The sequence below is a fragment of the Schistocerca gregaria genome, chromosome 3 (genome assembly GCF_023897955.1).
Source record: "Schistocerca gregaria isolate iqSchGreg1 chromosome 3, iqSchGreg1.2, whole genome shotgun sequence".
Taxonomy (NCBI): Eukaryota; Metazoa; Arthropoda; class Insecta; order Orthoptera; family Acrididae; genus Schistocerca; species Schistocerca gregaria.
The window spans coordinates 537,410,282-537,429,819 of NC_064922.1; the positions used below are offsets into that span (position 1 = coordinate 537,410,282).

The 19,538-nt window shown below is 43.4% G+C and overlaps 1 protein-coding gene across 1 annotated transcript in view; it reads left to right on the forward strand.

The window, feature by feature from the left end:
- Nucleotides 1-7,507: 7,507 nt before the first annotated feature.
- The window catches only part of LOC126353755 (dual specificity protein phosphatase 12-like), a 625,942-nt gene continuing 613,911 nt past the window's right edge, over nucleotides 7,508-19,538 (forward strand). Inside the window, exon 1 of the mRNA XM_050002810.1 lies at nucleotides 7,508-7,598. Within this exon, the coding sequence (XP_049858767.1) occupies nucleotides 7,578-7,598 (21 nt within the window). The 5' untranslated portion in view covers nucleotides 7,508-7,577. The remainder of the gene's footprint in view (nucleotides 7,599-19,538) is intronic.

Genomic DNA, 19,538 nt, shown 5'->3' on the forward strand with positions numbered 1-19,538 from the left:
AAATTAGTAAATTCTTTATGTTCAGATGAATGATTGCCAAAAAGTTAACTTTGTAAAAAAGATTATTACTAAACACATTTCCATGGGACTTGATAGAAGATAGGACAAATTTTGCTGTTACAAATTAGATCTGCACGCGGCTGTTTTTACCTTTTACTACATCGCTCAGGCACGACCAGGCGAACCGCCCGATTGCGAGCTACTATACTACTACTGCCTACACAGCTCCTACTGCAGCCGACATTGATGTCTGGTCTGCGATTCTGTTATAGCTTACATATCGCAGGCAGCGCGTGAGCAATCCATCGAAATTACATCTGCTCGAGTGCGCCAGCAATAAATTCCTTAGTCATGGACCTCTTACAACCGCGAAGACAGGCAGCATAAGCACATGCACTGTTGGTATACTCCTTGCTGCACTAGATAGACGTTTGGAGAGTCTCTGCAGTGTTGTTCGAGTTTATGAGGAACACATAGTGGGTTGAAGTGTGAATGGGAATTCGGTTTGAGGAGGGAAACGTGGTAGGGTAGTCCGTGCAATTGTGGAGAGCCACTGTGCCAAGGTTGTGTAGTGGTTAGTGTATCTACCTCGTGAGAAGGGGACCTGAGTTCGATTCCCCACCTTGGTACAAATTTTCATTCGTTGCTTCAGTCTGCATAAACACATTATAAATTTAAATGTTAGCAAGGAAGCACAGGTCACAACCGTTTACAAGAAGGGTAGTAGAAGGGATCGAAAAAACTACTGCCAGTGATTTGTTTTACAATCTTAGAACATAAGCCTATTTGTCTGCAGTGTAGCCTTGTATGGAAGTGAAACGTGGACAATAAGCCTGTTGTTCAGACAAGAAGAGAATAGAAGCTTTTGTAATGTGATGCTACATAAGAATGCTGAAGATTAGATGGGTACTTAATGGAACTGGGGAAAAAAGAACGTTATGGTGCAACTTCACTGAAAGACGGGATCGGTAGACAGAACACATTCTGAGGCATCAAGCATTTGCCTGTTTGATAGTGGAAGGCAGCGTGGTGGGTAAACATTTAAAAGGAGACCTGCAGTTCAGTCGGCATAAGTTGATCCGTGACAGTTGCAGTGGACTCGGCACGGCAGCTTCGCGGGCCCACCTCAGAAAGTAACTTAACGTGATTTTGTAAACGTCTCAGCGCCTCAGTGTTTCACAGCTCTGTAGATGGCAACTGTTTTCATCTGCAGCCGTTAGCGCTTGAAAGCGGCAACAGAATTACGAACTGCCAGGGTTCTATCTACGCCGTCTCGACTGCGAGCTTGAATTCAGTAAGCTCGTTCACACAAGCCCAGGTTGCGGTAGGTGTGCACAGATGAATAGGCTTGCACAGGATAAAAAAACTAGCGTGGAGAAAAATACCAAACCAGTCTTCGGACTGAACATCACAATACCTAGTAGCTGCTAGGTATCACTCCGGTAAGGACCACAAGCACACAGAGGCTTTTAAACAATCATGAGTGGAACGGGAAAAAGTCCTGACAACTGGCACTTTCTTCCATACGCTTCACAAACGTTTTCCTAAGTATGGATGTACGGATGTAGTTGTTGATGTAAAAAGTAATGGCTCTAAGAAAGAACCGTGTGGGATACGACAATAATTAGCTCCATGTTGGAGGATAACTAACACATGATTCTTTCCTATTGACGCCCTTTGTTTCGTGTTGAAGTGAAACGATATGAAAAGTAGATAGATATATATGTTCCGCACACTAGCTAAACTGCTATAACATATCTCGACGAGGAACTTGAAACTCCCGGCGCAAAAGAGCATGTAGAGGAATTATGGCTCATGTTTAAAAGAGTAGTTGACCTTGCACTGTACAGATTTGTACCCAGTCGAACCGTTCGTGACGGGAAGGACCTTCAGTGGTATACAGTCACTCCAAAGAAACTTCTTAAGAAACATGGACTACTGCATAACAGGTGTAAAACAAACCAAAGAGCTACAGATAAATACCGCAACTGAGTGAAGCGCGTTTGGCTGTGAAGAAAGCAATGAGTAAAGTCTACCAATGACTACTATAGCAGAATTTATCAAATGATCTTCCACCAAACTCAACGAAGTCCTGATAATAGTATGTGAAGGCTGTTAGTGACACTATAGGTAATGTCCACTCACTAGCGAATGAGACAGGAACTGAAATTGAGGGTAGCAGAGTAAAAGCTGAATTGTTAACTCCTTGTTCAAATATTCCTTTACAACGGAAAACCCAGGAGAACTGTCTCAATTTAATCCTCGCACTACTTAAAAGATGAGTGAAATAAGTGTTAGGGTCAAAGATATTGAGAAAACCTGAAATCTTAAAAGTAAACAAAGCTCCAGGGCTCGATGTAATCACTGTTAGATTACATCTATAATCTATTGTAGATCCCTCGGGAAATAAAGTTATGCCCAGTAGTTGGAAGGAAGTACAGATCACAACCGTTTACAAAAAAAATAGTAGAAAGGATTGACAAACCTACTGACACAGATTTGTTGCAGAATTTCAAAAAAATGGTTCAAATGGCTCTGAGCATATGGGACTCAACTGCTGTGGTCATTAGTCCCCTAGAACTTAGAACTACTTAAACCTAACTAACCCAAGGACATCACACACACCCATGCCCGAGGCAGGATTCGAACCTGCGACCGTAGCAGTCGCACGGTTCCGGACTGCGCGCCTAGAACCGCGAGACCACCGCGGCCGGCGCAGAATTTCAAAACATATTTTGAGCTGGAACATAATTAAACATTTCGAACAGAATGACCTCATCTACGCCAACCGGCATGAATTCTGAAAACATTGTTCATGCGAAATGAACTCATACTTTTCTCATTGTACTTACCGAAGGATTTGGGTCTGGCAGTTAGGTAAACGCAGTATTACTTAGTTTTCCAGAAAGCATTTGACTAAGTATCATACATACGTTTATTGTCAAAATGGCGATCATGTGTGATATCAAGCGAAATTTGTGACTGGGTTGAGGATTTTTTATATGGAGGATGCAGCAAGTTTTCTTGGATGGAAACTCATCGACAGATATAGAAATAACTTCGGGTGTGCCCAGGGAAGTGTGTTGGGACACCTTGTGGTTGGTAGTAACCTCAGACTTTTTGCAGATGATGCAGTTCTCTATAATGAAATACTGTCTGAAGGTAGCTGCATAGATATCCAGTCAGGTCTTGATTCGATTTGGTTAGTGCTGCAACGGCATTGCTCTTTAATCGAGGTGTTTAACCTTTTTGTTTACCTGGGCCACATTGGAAGAAGACTAGTATTTTTGAACCGCACACAATATGCGTAACATTAAGAAAAGCCTCTGAGAGAGAAAAGGAAAGAAAAGAAAAAGAAGATGGGCCCGTGAGGGAATAGCATCGCGTGGAAGGAGTTTCAAATTGAAAACATTCAGTATATCGTAACTTTACGTAAACGCAGTTTTATGGAACTATTTTTTACCGATGGTGTGATAGATGTTCACTTCTTGGTCCGCATGTCTAGTTGATTTGGCAGCATGCGGCCCACGGGCCATTGCTCTAAATGTTCAGAAATGTAAAATTATGCACTAGACAAAACGAAAAGTCATAGTAACCTATGATTATAATATCAATGAGTTAATGTTGGAATCGGCTAGCTCATAGAAATACCTTGGTGTAAGACTTCATAGGCTCAGTTATGGATAAAGGTCACAAGTTTGTTTGATCTGTGGGAGAGTGTCACCGAGATGCTGAAGAAACTGAACTGGCAGAGTTTTGAAGATAATCCATCCCGAGAAAGTCAACTACCATAGTTTCAAGAACCGGCTTTAAATGATGACGCTAGGAGTATACTACAATCCCTTACGTATCGCTTACATAGGGGCCGTGAGGACTGCACTAGATCAATTACAGCATGCACAAAGGAATTTGAACAATCCTTCTTCCCACGCTCAAAGCATGGATGGAACGGGCAGAATTGGTACAGTGGGACGCACTCTCTGCCATGCACTTCACAGTGGCTTGCAGAGTACAATGGATATTAGAAAGCTTATGTCATGTTTGCTGTTAAAGGAATTGCTTTGTGGTCAACGCTGGTGGAGTACGGATAGCTGTTATCGCTGAAACAACCGGTTTTCGGTTGCGTTGGTTTATTTCATTGGAGTTCAAACCTTTCAAAATGGCAGTTTCTGAAATAACCGATTTTCGATTTTTTATTCCTGTTATTTCCTGTAATAAACGTAGAAATCTTATAAGAATTGAAAAATTCTGACTACTGTAGTTTCAGGATACACAGAACCAAAATATTAAATTAAATAAGCAAATAAAAGAAAACTTAGACTGTCCACTGGTTCTGCTTTTCTCGAAAAGTGATAAGTGGTTGAGTACTACAAAAAATCACCAGTATTCTCTTATTGATTCAAATTTTTTGGAAGTTACTAAAAAACCATGTTGTAATTGAGGACCGTACCAGTATTTGGCCATTACGAATAGCGAGTGCTAAATGGTGAAAACTGAGATTGCAGGACTATATTTTTCTGTTAATTTGTCCGTAGTCAAGGGCTACAAGTAGATAAAGGCATATTATGTAGACACAGGCAACTGATCAGCTGCTTTCTATTTTCATTGTGAACTATAATGTATTGTTGAATTTTAAGTTATCTCCTTATATGGCGTCGCAAGTTTGTCGTGGCTCCTCTCATTCTTGATCTGTTTAAGCAAATGGAGCATTGTACTTTACTGATACTGCACTTTATATAATACTTACAGGCAAGGGTGATACCATTCTATAATGTCCGTCGACGACGGCGAGAAAATATCATATAGACAAGATGGGGCAAGTCTTGCACACTGGATGTACACATGTTACACGTACCATCCAACAGGCCACATAATTGTCTCATCCGAGCTGTACCAATTTTTATGCCAGGTGTGTGTTACTTCTTTGTGTTCGGTATTGTTATTAAAATAGCTCTGATCATTTTATCCATTTTCTATATAGCGCAGCGCTTCAAATCAATGAAAATTTTATGAATAAAAATTACTTGTTTTTTTTTTTCAAAATGTTTACTTAAAAACCAAAAATCTCAGCACTGCCGCTATGGCTAGTTGGTATTTCGGATTTTTGGCCAGTTATTAGGAAAAAAGAACAAAAAAAACGCCTGTTATAATCGAGACCAAAACGAATAACGAAAAATACCGCTTGCTCAGAATTGGAATGCAGGTGTCGGTTGTAAGCGATCGGTTTTTCCCCTCCGTACACTAGAGCGACTGCTTCCGGGGAACAATGCTAATTTTACGAATAAAAATTACTTGTTTTTTTTTCTTTCTTTCAAGAACGTATACTTAAAAACGAAGAATCTAGGCACTGCTGCTGTGACTATCAATATTTCGGCTTTTTTGCCGATTATTATAAAAAACAAAAACACCTGTTATAATCGAGACGCAACGAATACCGAAAAATACCAGTTAGTAAGAACTAAAATACCAGTATCGGTTTTAACCGATCGGTTTTTCCCGCCCCGACGCTTGACTGTCTTCTTCCGTGGCGCAATGAAAATTATGCAAGTATAAATTACTTTTTTTTCCTAAAAAGGCTGAGTTAAAAACGAAAAATCTTAGCAACGCTGTTATGGATAATCGATATTTCGGTTTTTTAGCCGGTAATTAAAAAAACAACAGAAAATACCTCTTACAATCGAGACCACATAAGTACCGAAAAATACGGTATTCAGTACTGCAATACCGGTATCTGTTTTAACCGATCGATTTTTCCCCTCCCTTTAGTAGAGTGACTGCTTCCGTGGAGAAAGGCTAATTTTACGAATAAAAATTACTTTTTTTTTCAAGCAGGTTTACTTAAAAACGGAAAATCTTAGCACTGCTGCTGTGGCTAATCAGTATTTCGGTTTAGTTAGGCGGTTATTAGTGAAAAAAAAGGTCGCCGTTATAACCGAGACCAAATGAATACCGAAAAATACGGCAATTTAGAAGTACAATACCAGTATCGGTTTCAACAGGTCCGTTTTTCCTCTCCCTACACTGGAGTGACTGCTTCCATGGAATTGCTTTTCCTCAAAACTTTTACATTTATTTAGCCTGTTGCCGCACGGGTAGCGCGCGAGATCTGAAGCATCTTGTCACCGATCGCGCGGCTGCCCCCCCGTCGGAGGTTGGGGTCCTCCCTCGGGCATGGGTGTGTGTGTTGCCCTTAGCGTAAGTTAGATTAAGTAGGATCCTTTATTGTATGATTATATGATAGCGGAACAAACCCTGGTAGCAGTTACTTCTGTAAAATATCTGTGAGTGTGTGTGCGGAACGATTTGAAGTGGAATGATCATATAAAATTAATTGTTGGTAAGGCGGGTTGAGATTCATTGGGAGAGTCCTTAGAAAATGTAGTCCATCAACAAAGGAGGTGGCTTACAAAACACTCGTTCGAACTATACTTGAGTAGTGCTCATCAGTGTGGGATCCGTACCAGATCGGGTTGACGGAGGAGATAGAGAAGATCCAAAGAAGAGCGGCGCGTTTCGTCAAAGGGTTGTTTGGTAAGCGTGATAGCGTTACGGAGATGTTTAGAAAACTCAAGTGGCAGACTCTGCAAGAGATGCGCTCTGCATCGCGATGTAGCTTGCTGTCCAGGTTTCAAGAGGGTGCGTTTCTGGATGAGGTATCGAATATATTTCTTCCCCCTACTTATACCTCCTGAGGAGATCACGAATGTAAAATTAGAGAGATTCGAGCGCGCACGGAGGCTTTCCGGCAGTCGTTCTTCCCGCGAACCATACGGGACTGGAACAGGAAAGGGAGGTAATGACAGTGGCACGTAAAGTGCCATCCGCCACACACCCTTGGGTGGCTTGCGGAGTATAATTGTATATGTAGATGTAGATGTAGTGTGTAAGTCTAGGGATCGATAACCTCAGCCGTTTGGTCCCATTGAAGATTACCACAAATTTCCAAAATTTAGCCTGTTATTAGAAAAAAAAAATGAAACCCCTGTTACAACCGAGATCAAAGGTAAAACGGAAAATACCGGTTATTCAGAACTACGATACAAGTATCGATTTTAACCGATTGGTTTCTCCCCTCCCTGCGCTAAATTGCCTGCTTCCATGGAACGACGCTAATTTTACGAATAATTATTTGTTTTTCAAAAAGGTTTACTTGTAAACGAAGACTCTGGACTGCAGCTATGGCTAGTCTATATTTCGTTTTTTTAGTAGGTTATTAGAAAAAAACACCTTTTTAATCGAGACCAAACGAATACCGAAAAGTACCAGTTATTGATGACTGCAGTACAGGTATTGGTTGTTTCATCGCTAAGCTAGAGTGACTGCTTCCGCGGAGTGACTAGCCGACGGCCGGTGCGAGCGCCGAGGAGTCGGCCGGCGCACTGACCAGGCGCGCGTGTCCCGTGTGCCGTGGTCGCGGAGCGCCGAGCGCTGCCGCAGTATCGAGCGGCGGCCGCCGGGCTGGCGAGGCGAGGCGAGGCGAGGCGCAGGCGGCGGGCCGGCCAGCCGGCAGTCGCCCGCCTGCCATGTGAGCGGCCGCCGGCAGCGCGCGCACCGCCCCCGCCGCCGCCGCCGCCACCATGGGGAACGGCATGAACAAAGTGAGTCCGCCGCCGCTGCAGCCGCTGGGGGGCGTGCACTGCCGGCGCCTCTGCCGGACCCTCGCCGCGCTCGCTGCTGCGAAATACCGAGTTGGCAATGGCTTTGTTTCACATATTCGTCGAATGTACGCGACCTGTCTGGTGGTGATGTGCTGATAATGCCTTTTGTGACGGTACGATGTACATAGAGGGTCAAGTGATTTGGGAGGCGGACATTCGCTGGGCGTTGTCGTGTTGACAATGCGAGCTTGTCAGGATGAGCACCAGTGCGATTTCAAGTAAGAAAATAGTAAAGAGAGGAGTGTAGGACAGGGAACCGAAGAGTCGGGTGTAGGACAGGGAGCCAGTAGGGGTCTCGAGAGCGAATGTATGCAGTACCGTGACTGGAACGAAGTTGTCTCCTAACCCACCAGGTGTGGTCTTCAGTCCGAAGAGTGTTTTGATGCAGCTCCCCACGCTGCTTTATCCTGTGCGGGCCTCTTCGTCTCTGAATAACTACTGCAACCTAAATCCTTCTGAATCTGCTTACTGTGTTCATCTCTTGGCCTTCCTGTACAATCTCCCCCTCCACACACACACACTTCCCTCCAATACCAACTGGTAATCCCTGGTTGCCTCAGAATCTGTCCCCTATCAACTAATCGCTTCTTTTTGTCAAGTTCTCTCCTCAGCTCTATTCAGTACCTTCGCATTAGTTACGCGGTCTATCTCAACTAATCTTCAACATTCTTCTGTGTTACCACATTTCGAAAGCTTTTGCTCTCTTCGTGTCTAAGCTGTTTATCGTCCATGTTTCACTTCCATACATGGATGGCTACAGTCCAGACAAATACAATCAGAAAAGACTTCCTACCACTCAAATCTACATTCTATGTCAACAAATTTTATCGCACATGTTTCACTTCCATACAGTCCAGAAAAATACCATCATAAAAGACTTCCTACCACTCAAATCTACATTAGATGTTAACAAATTCCTCTCCTTGAGAAATGCTTTTGTTGCCATTGCCAGTCTACATTTTGTATTCTCTCTACTTCGGACATCATCAGTTATTTTGCTGCCCGCATAACAACACTCATTCAGTAAGTGTCTCGTTTTCCAATTTAATTCCCTCAGCACCACCTGATTTAATTTGGCTACATGCCATTATCATTGTTTTATTTTTGTCTCTTAGGCGGTGCGAAAATTTTCGAACTCGTTCTCCATTTTTCTGGCGGAAAGCTTCTATAACCCCCTCCCCCCCTTTCCTCCCTTAAGCCACCAACCCTGTAATGTCTTTTTTCGGCTGCGTTATCGCCTTCCTTCTTTGTTGTTGTCACTTGTTACTGGCACGTGTTTGTGGCCTCTTACACCGCGCCTCGTGAAGTACGTACCTGTTTTCTTCGGTATACTACAAAATGTGCCGCAGCAATATGTCGGTTTTAATAATCCTGAGCATGTCGAAATTGTTAGTCGTTGGATGGAGGTAGGTAGTGATAAAGATCAAGAAATAGGCGGAAAAGACAGTTATTTTACAATAGTCCTGCGAGCGCAATATTATTCAGAGGAAAACTTCAGTACAACTGTATGGGACCTTTCTATTTCTCCAATAAAATACTTAAAGTGTTAGCTACAATCAGACGTGGTCTGAGAGGTGATAAAGGATAATGTAAATCCCCGCGTTTACTGACAGTTTTGCAGACTTTCTTTTTGTATCAACTTTAAGCTTGGAAATTAGTTTTATGTGTAAATTTAGTTGCTACAAATATAATATTTCAGAATGTAAAATTCAGCTCTCTGACAGTTTGTTTATGTGTACTATTTAAAAAACCATACAAAAGTATGTGATTTCATGTGATGAAAAGTAAAATACTGCGGCTTCAGCTGGTGCAGTAAAACCAACACGGAGAATTTAAATAACACTTATACGATTGCGAAAATAAATGTTACAGGTTTAAACATAGGAGTACCAGAGACCGACCACAGCACATTGCGTACATCACCGAAACGGCACCAAGTGAGTTAAGTGCTAAATTAAATACTAGTAATATCAAAGCGAGGTAAACATCGACGGAAGATAAAAAATTGGAACTACGGTAAGAGGAATAAGTCTGGAGAAAAAGAGAGCAATAAGAAGTTATTACGATAGTTCATTTATATCCAAGTGCCTTATGTGTTTAACTATCGCATGTACACGAGTAGAAACAGTAATTAAGCTATACGATATTTCAGCTGAAATTTGGCAATTTCCCTGCGGTATTTTCCAGAATGACACTAACAAGGGGCATACAGTACTGCAACAGAAATGGCTAGTTCGAGTACGGACTGGAATATTGCTACACCAAAATTGTTGTCTAATAAACAGTGGCTATCATCAAAATAAATGAATGTGAACTATCTACATCATACCATTTATGAACCTGCAATATAATCGGGCAGCGTTAGAATCGAAACATAGACGTGGGATTGTTACTCGCGACAGCGTCACAGAGCTTGAACTTCCGTTGTTTGCCTGTATGTCGGGTCTCCGCCCCAACCAAATAGAACCTGATTACCTTTAATTAAATTTCCAGACCGCTAATAAGGATAGAAATTTAGCGAAAGGGATGCATTTCTGCTTGTTATTGTTTTGTTAACTGTGAGAATATTAGAAATTATTATTGCTAATGTTTGAATCATTCGTACCGACATTTTAGAAGTCTGTGGCTCGTAAACACGCGATTAAAACTCTGGGGAGCTGAATATTGTTTCGCTAATAAAGGACGGCGTCTTGAAGACTACGACTGGTAATTACATCGAAATAAAATAGTTATCTGCGACAGTCACTCGCTTAATGTACCTCTACGCGCTTCGAATGCTTTCAAAGATAATGACGGTAAAAAAAAAGACCCCTTGTATTTATACCAGGAGTAATCTCCTAGTGAAATAACTTCACTAAATGTTGCCCACAGTTTGTAGATATTTACTGTCAGCAGCTTCAATTGGCATTAATCACTGTCGGACACAGGAAGTTTTTCAGTCACAGTAATTGTGTGGATACCGACATGGCGTTCAGCCCCACTGCACGTAACGCCACAAATGCAAACTGAACACCAGAATCTAATACAGAAAAGCAAATATAGGACCTTAAGATTTTTTGTTTATGTAGCTTTGATCTTCAGTTTGCGTTTCAGACGGTATGTAAACCAGGGCTGAACGACATAAAGGGTGTCCTAGAAGCAATGGCCAATATTGAGGGACACAACAGGGACGATCATTGTGCGACGTCAGCCAATAGCACGGTGACCAGGACGTCACCACAGCAGGAGCGGCCTCTAGAAGAGAATAAAAGCGCCGCTCCTGCCACCCTTGGCCGGACAGTTAGAAGATGGAGAGTAGCAGACGGGCACTAGCAGACCTGGACTACAAACCACATTGTGTATAGCGAAAGACATTTATTATTTGCGTGACACACATCGCTTGCGACACAATCTTGCAAACCAAAGTTAACAATATGTGCTCCAAAATGCGTACTTTTCAAGCTATCAGCACTTGTTCAGCAGAAGAGATGTGTTTCACCGTAGGAAGACGAACAAGCTCATGCATTTTAGAGCCCATGTTCAGTAGCTTTTTATGCTTCGAATACTGACTCTTCCCCCTGTACAGGAATGCACACAAGTACATTTGTTGCAGTTGCTCGCCATGAACGAGAAATTCCCCAGTAAGCGCGATTCATTAAGCTTCCTCTGCATGATGACGATTTGTGATAATCCAAAACCGTAGCATCGCGAAGCTTTTTAGTAGCAGCTGATGGCAGTAACAATACGATTTTCGAAGTCATTTATAGCTGAAATCACGCGAATGTATTGGTCTTGAGTCACAGATTTTTGCAAACCGGAACCTTCTCTGCGACTGCGTATTTGCCAATCGCGTTTGAAGCGTATAGGTAAGCACCTCGCTTCAAGTAACAATATAATTTTGAGTATTTTTGACATAAAAGAATTTTTCGGTAGGCACATTTTACTACGGTTGAAATACCTCCCAGAGGAGTTGAGTCTCAAGATTTTTATTACGTCTTAGTTACAAATTTCTGTGTCGAAATTGAACTGTTTGTTGTTGGTGTGTACAAGTTTGCTTTTCTATACAAAACAACCGGAAGCGAAAAAAGAATTGTAAAAAAGGCCGTAAACAGACAAAAATTTAAAAATTCGACAGGAACCTGCTTATAACCGACAAAAAAACGGATTGTCTGGGGGACGGTGGCCATATAAAAACGAAAGACTTAGGAACGGACAACAGACGCACACATTATTTTGGACTTATCTCACTTATTTTTGAATTCTGGACACATTCCTAGACCTCTGTGTAATGCATGACTAATTAAAAGCTTGGTTTAATTCTCACACTGTTTGAATGTGTTGAGCGCCACATTTATGTCAGAAGAAAAAAAAAAACATTTTGACGTACTGGCCTTTCTGTTTCTTCGTTGATGGTAAAGGCAAAGTGCTATGTTTGTAGTACCCGTCTTTTATCCAGCGGTAAATTAATACTAACCCTCGGATTTATGATCAGTGGCGATATGTGTTGCTCCTGGTTAGAGCTTTTCACTGACACCGAATATATCGCACCATCATAAGTGAAAGTTTTGAATTAGATAGGTCGCGCTACACTTAACGACGCCAGCTACGCATCAATTAATTTGCGCTTTCATCTGAGTTCTTAAATTTCTTGACTCGTTTGTGTATGTTTCAGAACCCAGACTGCATCAAAACATCAAAGCCTGTGGAATTTTTTGTAGGCAAATAAACTGCAGCATACTGCTACCGCCTGTAAGCTTATAGCCTGTAGCGCAGCCAGAGTGAAGTGAAATGTGGGGTGGGTGGGACACAGATCATGACTGGAACGCTTTCACAGTACAACGCGAAATGCTTTTGGCGCAATCGTATGTGCTTTCTTAGTTGCACAAATGGCAATCTTTTAAAGGTAACAGTGTATTAAAGACAGAAATATTTATGTATCCACATTTGCAGAGATCTATAAATTTACTCAGAACACAACTTATGAATAAATTCGAGGTGTAAAGAAACACGTGAGTCCCACTTTGCAGTAAGATCCCTCGGCAAAATTTTACATGTGGCTAATTCCTTTTTATTTTAGTACAAAACATCTCCACATGAAACTTCAACGAACGTGATTGCCAGACGCCTACCTTAACGAGAGGATATACGAGTGTTGGAACTTTAGTATAGTGGCAACTATTTATTTACCGCTCCTACAAAATAGACAAGTGGTGGTGGTGGTGGTGGTTAGTGTTTAACGTCCCGTCGACAACGAGGTCATTAGAGACGGAGCGCAAGCTCGGGTTAGGGAAGGACTGGGAAGGAAATCGGCCGTGCCCTTTCAAAGGAACCGTCCCGGCATTTGCCTGGAACGATTTAGAGAAATCACGGAAAACCTAAACCAGGATGGCTGGTGACGGGATTGAACCGTCGTCCTCCCGAATGCGAGTCCAGTGTGCTAACCACTGCGCCACCTCGCTCGGTAGACACGTGTTTCAAAGTTTTACTGACCTTCAAAGTAGTCACCAGCATTATGTACAACCTGTTGCCAGCGATGTGGAAGTCGTAGGACACTCTTAGCAGTGGCAGTTGTGTTGACAGTTCGAGCGGTGCGGTCTATTACCCGACGAATTTGCAGCAGTTCTGAAGCGGATACAGTGAAGTGTTTCCTTCAGTTTAGAAATCGAGTTGAACTCAACGAGGGCTTAAGTCAGGGGAGTGCAGTAGGTGGTATAGCACATAGCAGCCCCATCAGTCAAACAAATCAGTAACAGCTCGCACTGTACGGGCTTGAGCATTGTCCTGCAAAATGATGGGCAGGTCCTGCAGAAAGTGTCGTCACTTCTGTCTCTAAGCTGGTCGTAGGTTGTGTTCCAAAAATGAACGGCAGAGAGACAGAAGTGATGACCCTTTCTGCAGGACCTGACCATCATTTTGCAGGACAATGCTTAAGCACGTACAGTGCAAGCTGTTGCTGATTTGTTTGGCTGATGTGGCTGCTAAGTGCTGTACCACCTACTGCACTCTCCTGACTTAAGCCCTCATACGTTCTACTCGATTTCTAAAGTGAAGGAGCCGGCTGGTAACTTTCGCATGATGTATTACTGCCAAGTAACATAGCTCGATGAAACTTTGAATACACGTACAAAGAACTACTGCAGTATAGTGCCGAAAGTAACTAAAAGAAATACGCAATGACGCGAATAGAAGTGAGTCTTATTCAAAGACATCGATTGCACTCAAGTCACCGCGTTTTATAATGGTTCCCTGGACACTGCAAAAGGTGGGACTTGGTTCTTAAGGAGCTGCGTGATCATTACAGACAACAGTGCATGTTCTGCATCGAGATCCCGTACTGGGCAGAGGGTCGGTGAGGAGTCCTTACGATCGCGCGTTCCATTCCTCCGCTAGTGCGGTTGTTTGATGCTGTATGGTCGTTGGTGCATGTGGACGCGCTGCTGTACGTCTCTCCAACGCATCGCACACGTGCTCGGTGGGACTTAAGTTAGAGAAACTGGCAGGCCAATCCGCTCGCTGAACATCTTATTATACCAACAGCGCCTCCATCTGCGATGTTCGGTGAGGTCACGCACTGTCATCCATAAAAATGAAGCCAGGACAGGATGTACTGCTGAAAAGACGCTCATGTGAAAGGAGTACAGTGTCACAATAATTCTGATCGGTGAGTGTACCCTGTTGAAGGATTTGGAAGTCAGTACATCGATGCAAAATTGTACCTCCCCACACCGTAACACCTGAACCACCAGAAACGGTCATGGTCGACAATGGTCTTGGCTGTATTACGTGTTCCTGCCTCTCGTCATATGACAGTGCGTCCAGAATCACAATTTAGACTGAATCTGATCTCATCCGAGAAGAACACGTAGCTCCAATCGCCGTTGGTCCAGGTGTTATGCTCTTGGCCCCATCGGAAATGGTGCCGCCGATGCGTGTGTGTCACGGAACACAACGTGTTGGTCACCGGCAAAGAGACTACCTTCATGCAGTTGCCGTACCACTGCGGGGCGTGAAATTGCATGACTTGAAATCTTGTTAATGATAGACGTGGGTCCCTTCTTGCTTGTCACACAATGTTGCGGTCATCTACTGCTGTCGATGACCGAGGTCGACCGCCTCCTCTCCTTCGGGCAGCAGTGCCTGTGGTTCGGAGCACTCTCTATGCACGTGTAACAATGCTGTGAGTAATACCAAATTCCTGAACTGTAATAGTGACACGTTGTCCTTTTTCCAGTTTCCCGATGATTCTCTCCCGTATGAAATCATCCAAATACTATCTCCGATCCATGTCATAATGAAGAAAACACCATAGTGTACCGTAACTGCTCGCGCACAGTGCGAGGCAATGTACTCCGTCTTCAGGCCACGAGTAGCCTACCGGGACAATCCGACTGCCGTGTCATGCTCAGTGGAGGATGCGGATAGGAGGGGCGTGGGGTCAGCACACCGCTCTCCCGGTCCTTATGATGGTATTCTTGAGCGAAGCCGCTGCTATTCGGTCGAGTAGCTCCTCAATTGGCATCACGAGGCTGAGTGCACCCCGAAAAATGTCAACAGCGCATGGCGGCCTGGATGGTCACCATCCAAGTGCCGACCACGCCCGACAGCGCTGAACTTTGGTGACCTCACGGGAACCGGCGTATCCACTACGGCAAGGCCGTTGGCAAGGCAGTGTAACCCCTATGATTTATCTTACAAGGTAGACTGTAGAAAGACGAACCATATATACGCAGTTTATAGATATAGAAAAAAATGCGTTTGAGAATGCTGACTGGAACACAGTCTTTGTAATTTGAGGAAAGCAGAGTTAAAATACAGGGGGTAACTATTGTCTCAGACGGCAGTTATAAGAATAGGAGGCAGCAATTGAGAAGGGAATGAGACAGGGTTGAAATCTATCCCCAGCGTTATTCAGTCTGTGCACTGAGTCAGGAGCAAGGAAACTAACTTGAAATTTGGAGAGGGAATTGAAGTTTAGGACAAAGAAATAAGACCTTTAAGAACTGACATGGCACTTGCGTCGATGACAACATCAAATTCACAGTGGTGGTAGAGTCAGATGGTGCCTTGCCGTACCCTGACGTCCTCGTCCTTGGTAAACTAAATGCGTGTCTCAGCCACAGTGTTCACTGGAAACCCACCCACACGGACCGAGTACTGCACACAGTTATCACCACCTGACGTAGAAACGTTCTGTTCTGAGGACCTTGGCGCACCAGGCGGAAGCCGTTTCAGACACTGAAAACCTGCCGAAAGAATCGAGCCACTTACGGAAAGTATTCAAGGAAATCGGCTGTAATGACCGCCAGACTTCGCAAGACATCTTTTCGAAAACATGTAAGCAGAAGGTCCCCGAGAAGGACAAGTAGAATTTTCCATTATTGCCGCTCTGTGACTCAATAATAGGAAAGATTACCCGGCTTCTAAAGACGCTTAAAATCGACTCGGTCTTCAGGGGTCCACCAAAAATTCGACAACCCACGGGGACTGTGAAAAACGATGTAGGCCTCAGAACGCCAGGAGTGTATGAAATACTGTGTCACTATGGACAGTTTTCTGCCGGACAGACTGTGAGTATTTGCTGAACAGCGCTGTGTAGAACGCAAGAGATGTTTTCGCCTTTGGTACCCCGAGAAATCAGCTATTGTAGAGTATGCTTTAGAAAATGGATATCGTATTGTATTCGACGAGGCATCTGTTGTAACACGGACTAGTAGTTTCTCGGATAGCGTCGTAAAAAAATCGATTGTGTTTAAAATTTGTGACAACACACTCAATAAAGAGGGTGGCCTGCAGCTAAGCGCAGCTTGGGACCGGCCATCGGAAGGCTGAAGCGGGCGCGCAACGTATACACATTGTAAACATTGCCAGCGAGGATCAGTGACGTCACAGAAGGCAGTGCACTGGCCTCGAGGCAGTGCGGCTATACAAGAAAAGTAGCAGCAAACCATAAGACAAACACGACTTGACAATGGCCGAAAAGTAGTCGACCGCAAGCTCGTGATTTTAAACGACTTGAAGCGGCTAGAAGATTGAGAGAATTTTATCAGTGTGTATCGCCGTGAAACCATTCATTTGCATAGGGCTAACTCCAATACTTGACTGTAGTGGCAGACACTTCAGAGAAAACCGACGAATATCGCTGGTAAGTTTCCTTATCGTGGTGTTGCCTGGGTAGATTTCAGCTTGTCACTAATAGAAGAACTGTGGTGTACTGCTACAAACATCTCGTATGAAAATTATTTCTAGCTGTTAGTTCGAAAACCGATCAGTGAGGGCAGCATCTGAGAACTCTAACGACTAACTGACCCGAACTTTTTGAATGACCTAATGTAGATGAGGGAATCAGTGATCATGACACTGTTGTAGAGTGATTAACTTCGGGATTTAAGAGAATGTTAAGAAAGTAGGAAATTTTTTTTTTTGCTCCGAAAATGTGACAGGAAACAGATTACACATTATCTGAGGAGTAAACATCAAATATTCGTTTTTGTGGTTGAAAATACGATCAACGCCTATTATTCAAAAGTGATATGACGGATCGGAAATACCTGTCTTTGTTACGCAGCTGGGTTAAGCACTGCTACGAGTGCAAAGAAACCTTCTTCACATATTTAATAGAAGTCAAAGCCTTCCTAACAAACAAAAGCTAAAAGAAGCCAAAATGAGCCTAACAAGAACAATGCGAGAAGCATTCAATGAATTCAACAGTAAAATTTTTCCGACTAAACAAAAAATCATTGCACTCACATTTAGTAAACAGATCAAACCATCTGTTGTATCGCTCATACTGGTACCGAAACATTAAACTATTCGGACCTTGGGAATTGTTTCATTGCCAAAGAACCAAAACGGTTCCTCATTTCAATTATCGCATAAACGCAAAATACAGATACTGAGATTAATAGTGGCAGAGCGAAAAACATCTAATGGCGCTCAACGGAAGAAAGGCATTGAACATGATGGGAAATCTGTGATTCTACATAGCTTTGCGAAAAACCTCTTCAACTTCTGGCAACGGTTTATTGCACGTTTCTGTTGCAACGAAGGATTCCAACAGATTGGAGCAGGGACGGGTCATTTCCATTTTTAAACAGGGTGATATGTCAGATGCGCATAGTGGCAGGCCTATGTTGCTGGCGTTGGTCCCACGAATAATTATGAAGACGTTTTATCCAAGCGTACTGTGATCTTGTTAGAGAGTGCAGTCTTTTCTATAGGAGTCAGCATGCATTCTGTAAACAGACATCTTGTGAAAATTCTGAGATCTAGAAACCCAATACAACGGCGTCCAGGTTGATAACGTGTTTCTTGATTCGTGAAAGACAATCGATTTGTGAACTACTGTAACTTAGTGAACAAAATACGTGCTTATGGATATCGGACCAGCTCCGTGACTGGTTTCAGACTTCCAAACAAATAGACTGACACGTCTTTCGTAACGGATAAAATTGTCTGATGTACATGTAACTTTGGAAAGTATCACATGGAAGTGTTACACGACCATTACTTTTCATGGAGTAAATGAACTGATGGATAATGTCAGAAGCTCCGTGATGCTATTCGATAGTGATACTGTTACACACTGCTTTCTGTGAAAATTGTAACACCGAGACCGGCACCAGACCGGCACACAGTTTTAATCTGCCAGGAAGTTTCATATTAGCGCACACTCCGCTGCAGAGTGGAAATATCGTTCTGGATCATATCCCATGTCCGTTTCTTGGATGCTATATCTGGCGAATGTGTGGGCCAGAGAAGCAGGGGTAGCCATCGTTCTTTCGGTTAGCATAGTCCTCGCCACATGTGGCCGGGAATGTGGGGCTGAAACGTGGCATGTGGAGTTGTCTGCAGGAGGGGCACTACCTCGGGTCTAAGATGTACCTGATGTAGCGGTCGATGTTCAGATTGCCGTCAATACGTCGGGGGCGAATCGCGTGCTGTAGCCAGTGATGCCGAAGATAATCACACTTACCGTTTATCAGCTCAACAACGCAGTCTACCCGATAGCTGTCAACGCTGTTGTGTCTAACAAGTACGCTGCCATCATTGTTAGACAAGCTGAAGCGGAACAAAGACACCAAATTTCGCCACTCAGAACGCCAGTGAAGGCATTTCCGTGCCCATGACAGTCTGAGACATTGATGGTTTGTGGTCAGTGGTAGCCGAAGCAGTGGCATACGTGTCACTTGTACAATAATCAGCAGAAGCCTTTAGACTTTCGACGCACACATGCGCACACCTTTTCAGTGCTCCAAAGTCGAGTCAACGCTGTGGACGACGCTGTTCCATCGGTATCGGACACGTGGACAAAACGGTAAATATTTCGCGCTGAGGTCACATTCTGTGGACCGGTGTCTACTGGTCGCCGTGTACAACCTCAACTGCATGCGGCTTCCACATACGCATCACTGTCTTTGTAACGTGCCCCGTACGAACAGGAAAGTCACAGTACCACAAATTCGTTTCCCAGAGACCAGTCACCTGTCCCGTTACAACGTACTCAGGTGCTGACATTCCGCCCTTTGACGTCGACGAGGCGCTTTGTTGGGAAAGTACAGGGTGCACCATAAAGAATCATCCGATTTGGAACGTCTACATTTTTGAAACTAATAAACATATAAAATGATTTTTTTTTTTTTTTTTTGATGAACGGGAAACTCAAGAAGATTTTTTCATACCTGTTCATAGGTGTTCAATATGCCCCCCTTGAGATACATGGCATACGTCAATGCGGTATTCAAATTGTTCCCACACTGCAGCGAACCTGTCTTGAGTTACAGTTTCCACAGCTGCTGTTATGCGATGTCGCAGTTCATTCAATGCTGTTGGTAACGGAGGCAAATAAACAGAGCCATTTATAAACCCTCATAAGAAATAATCATATACAGTCAGGTCTGGTGA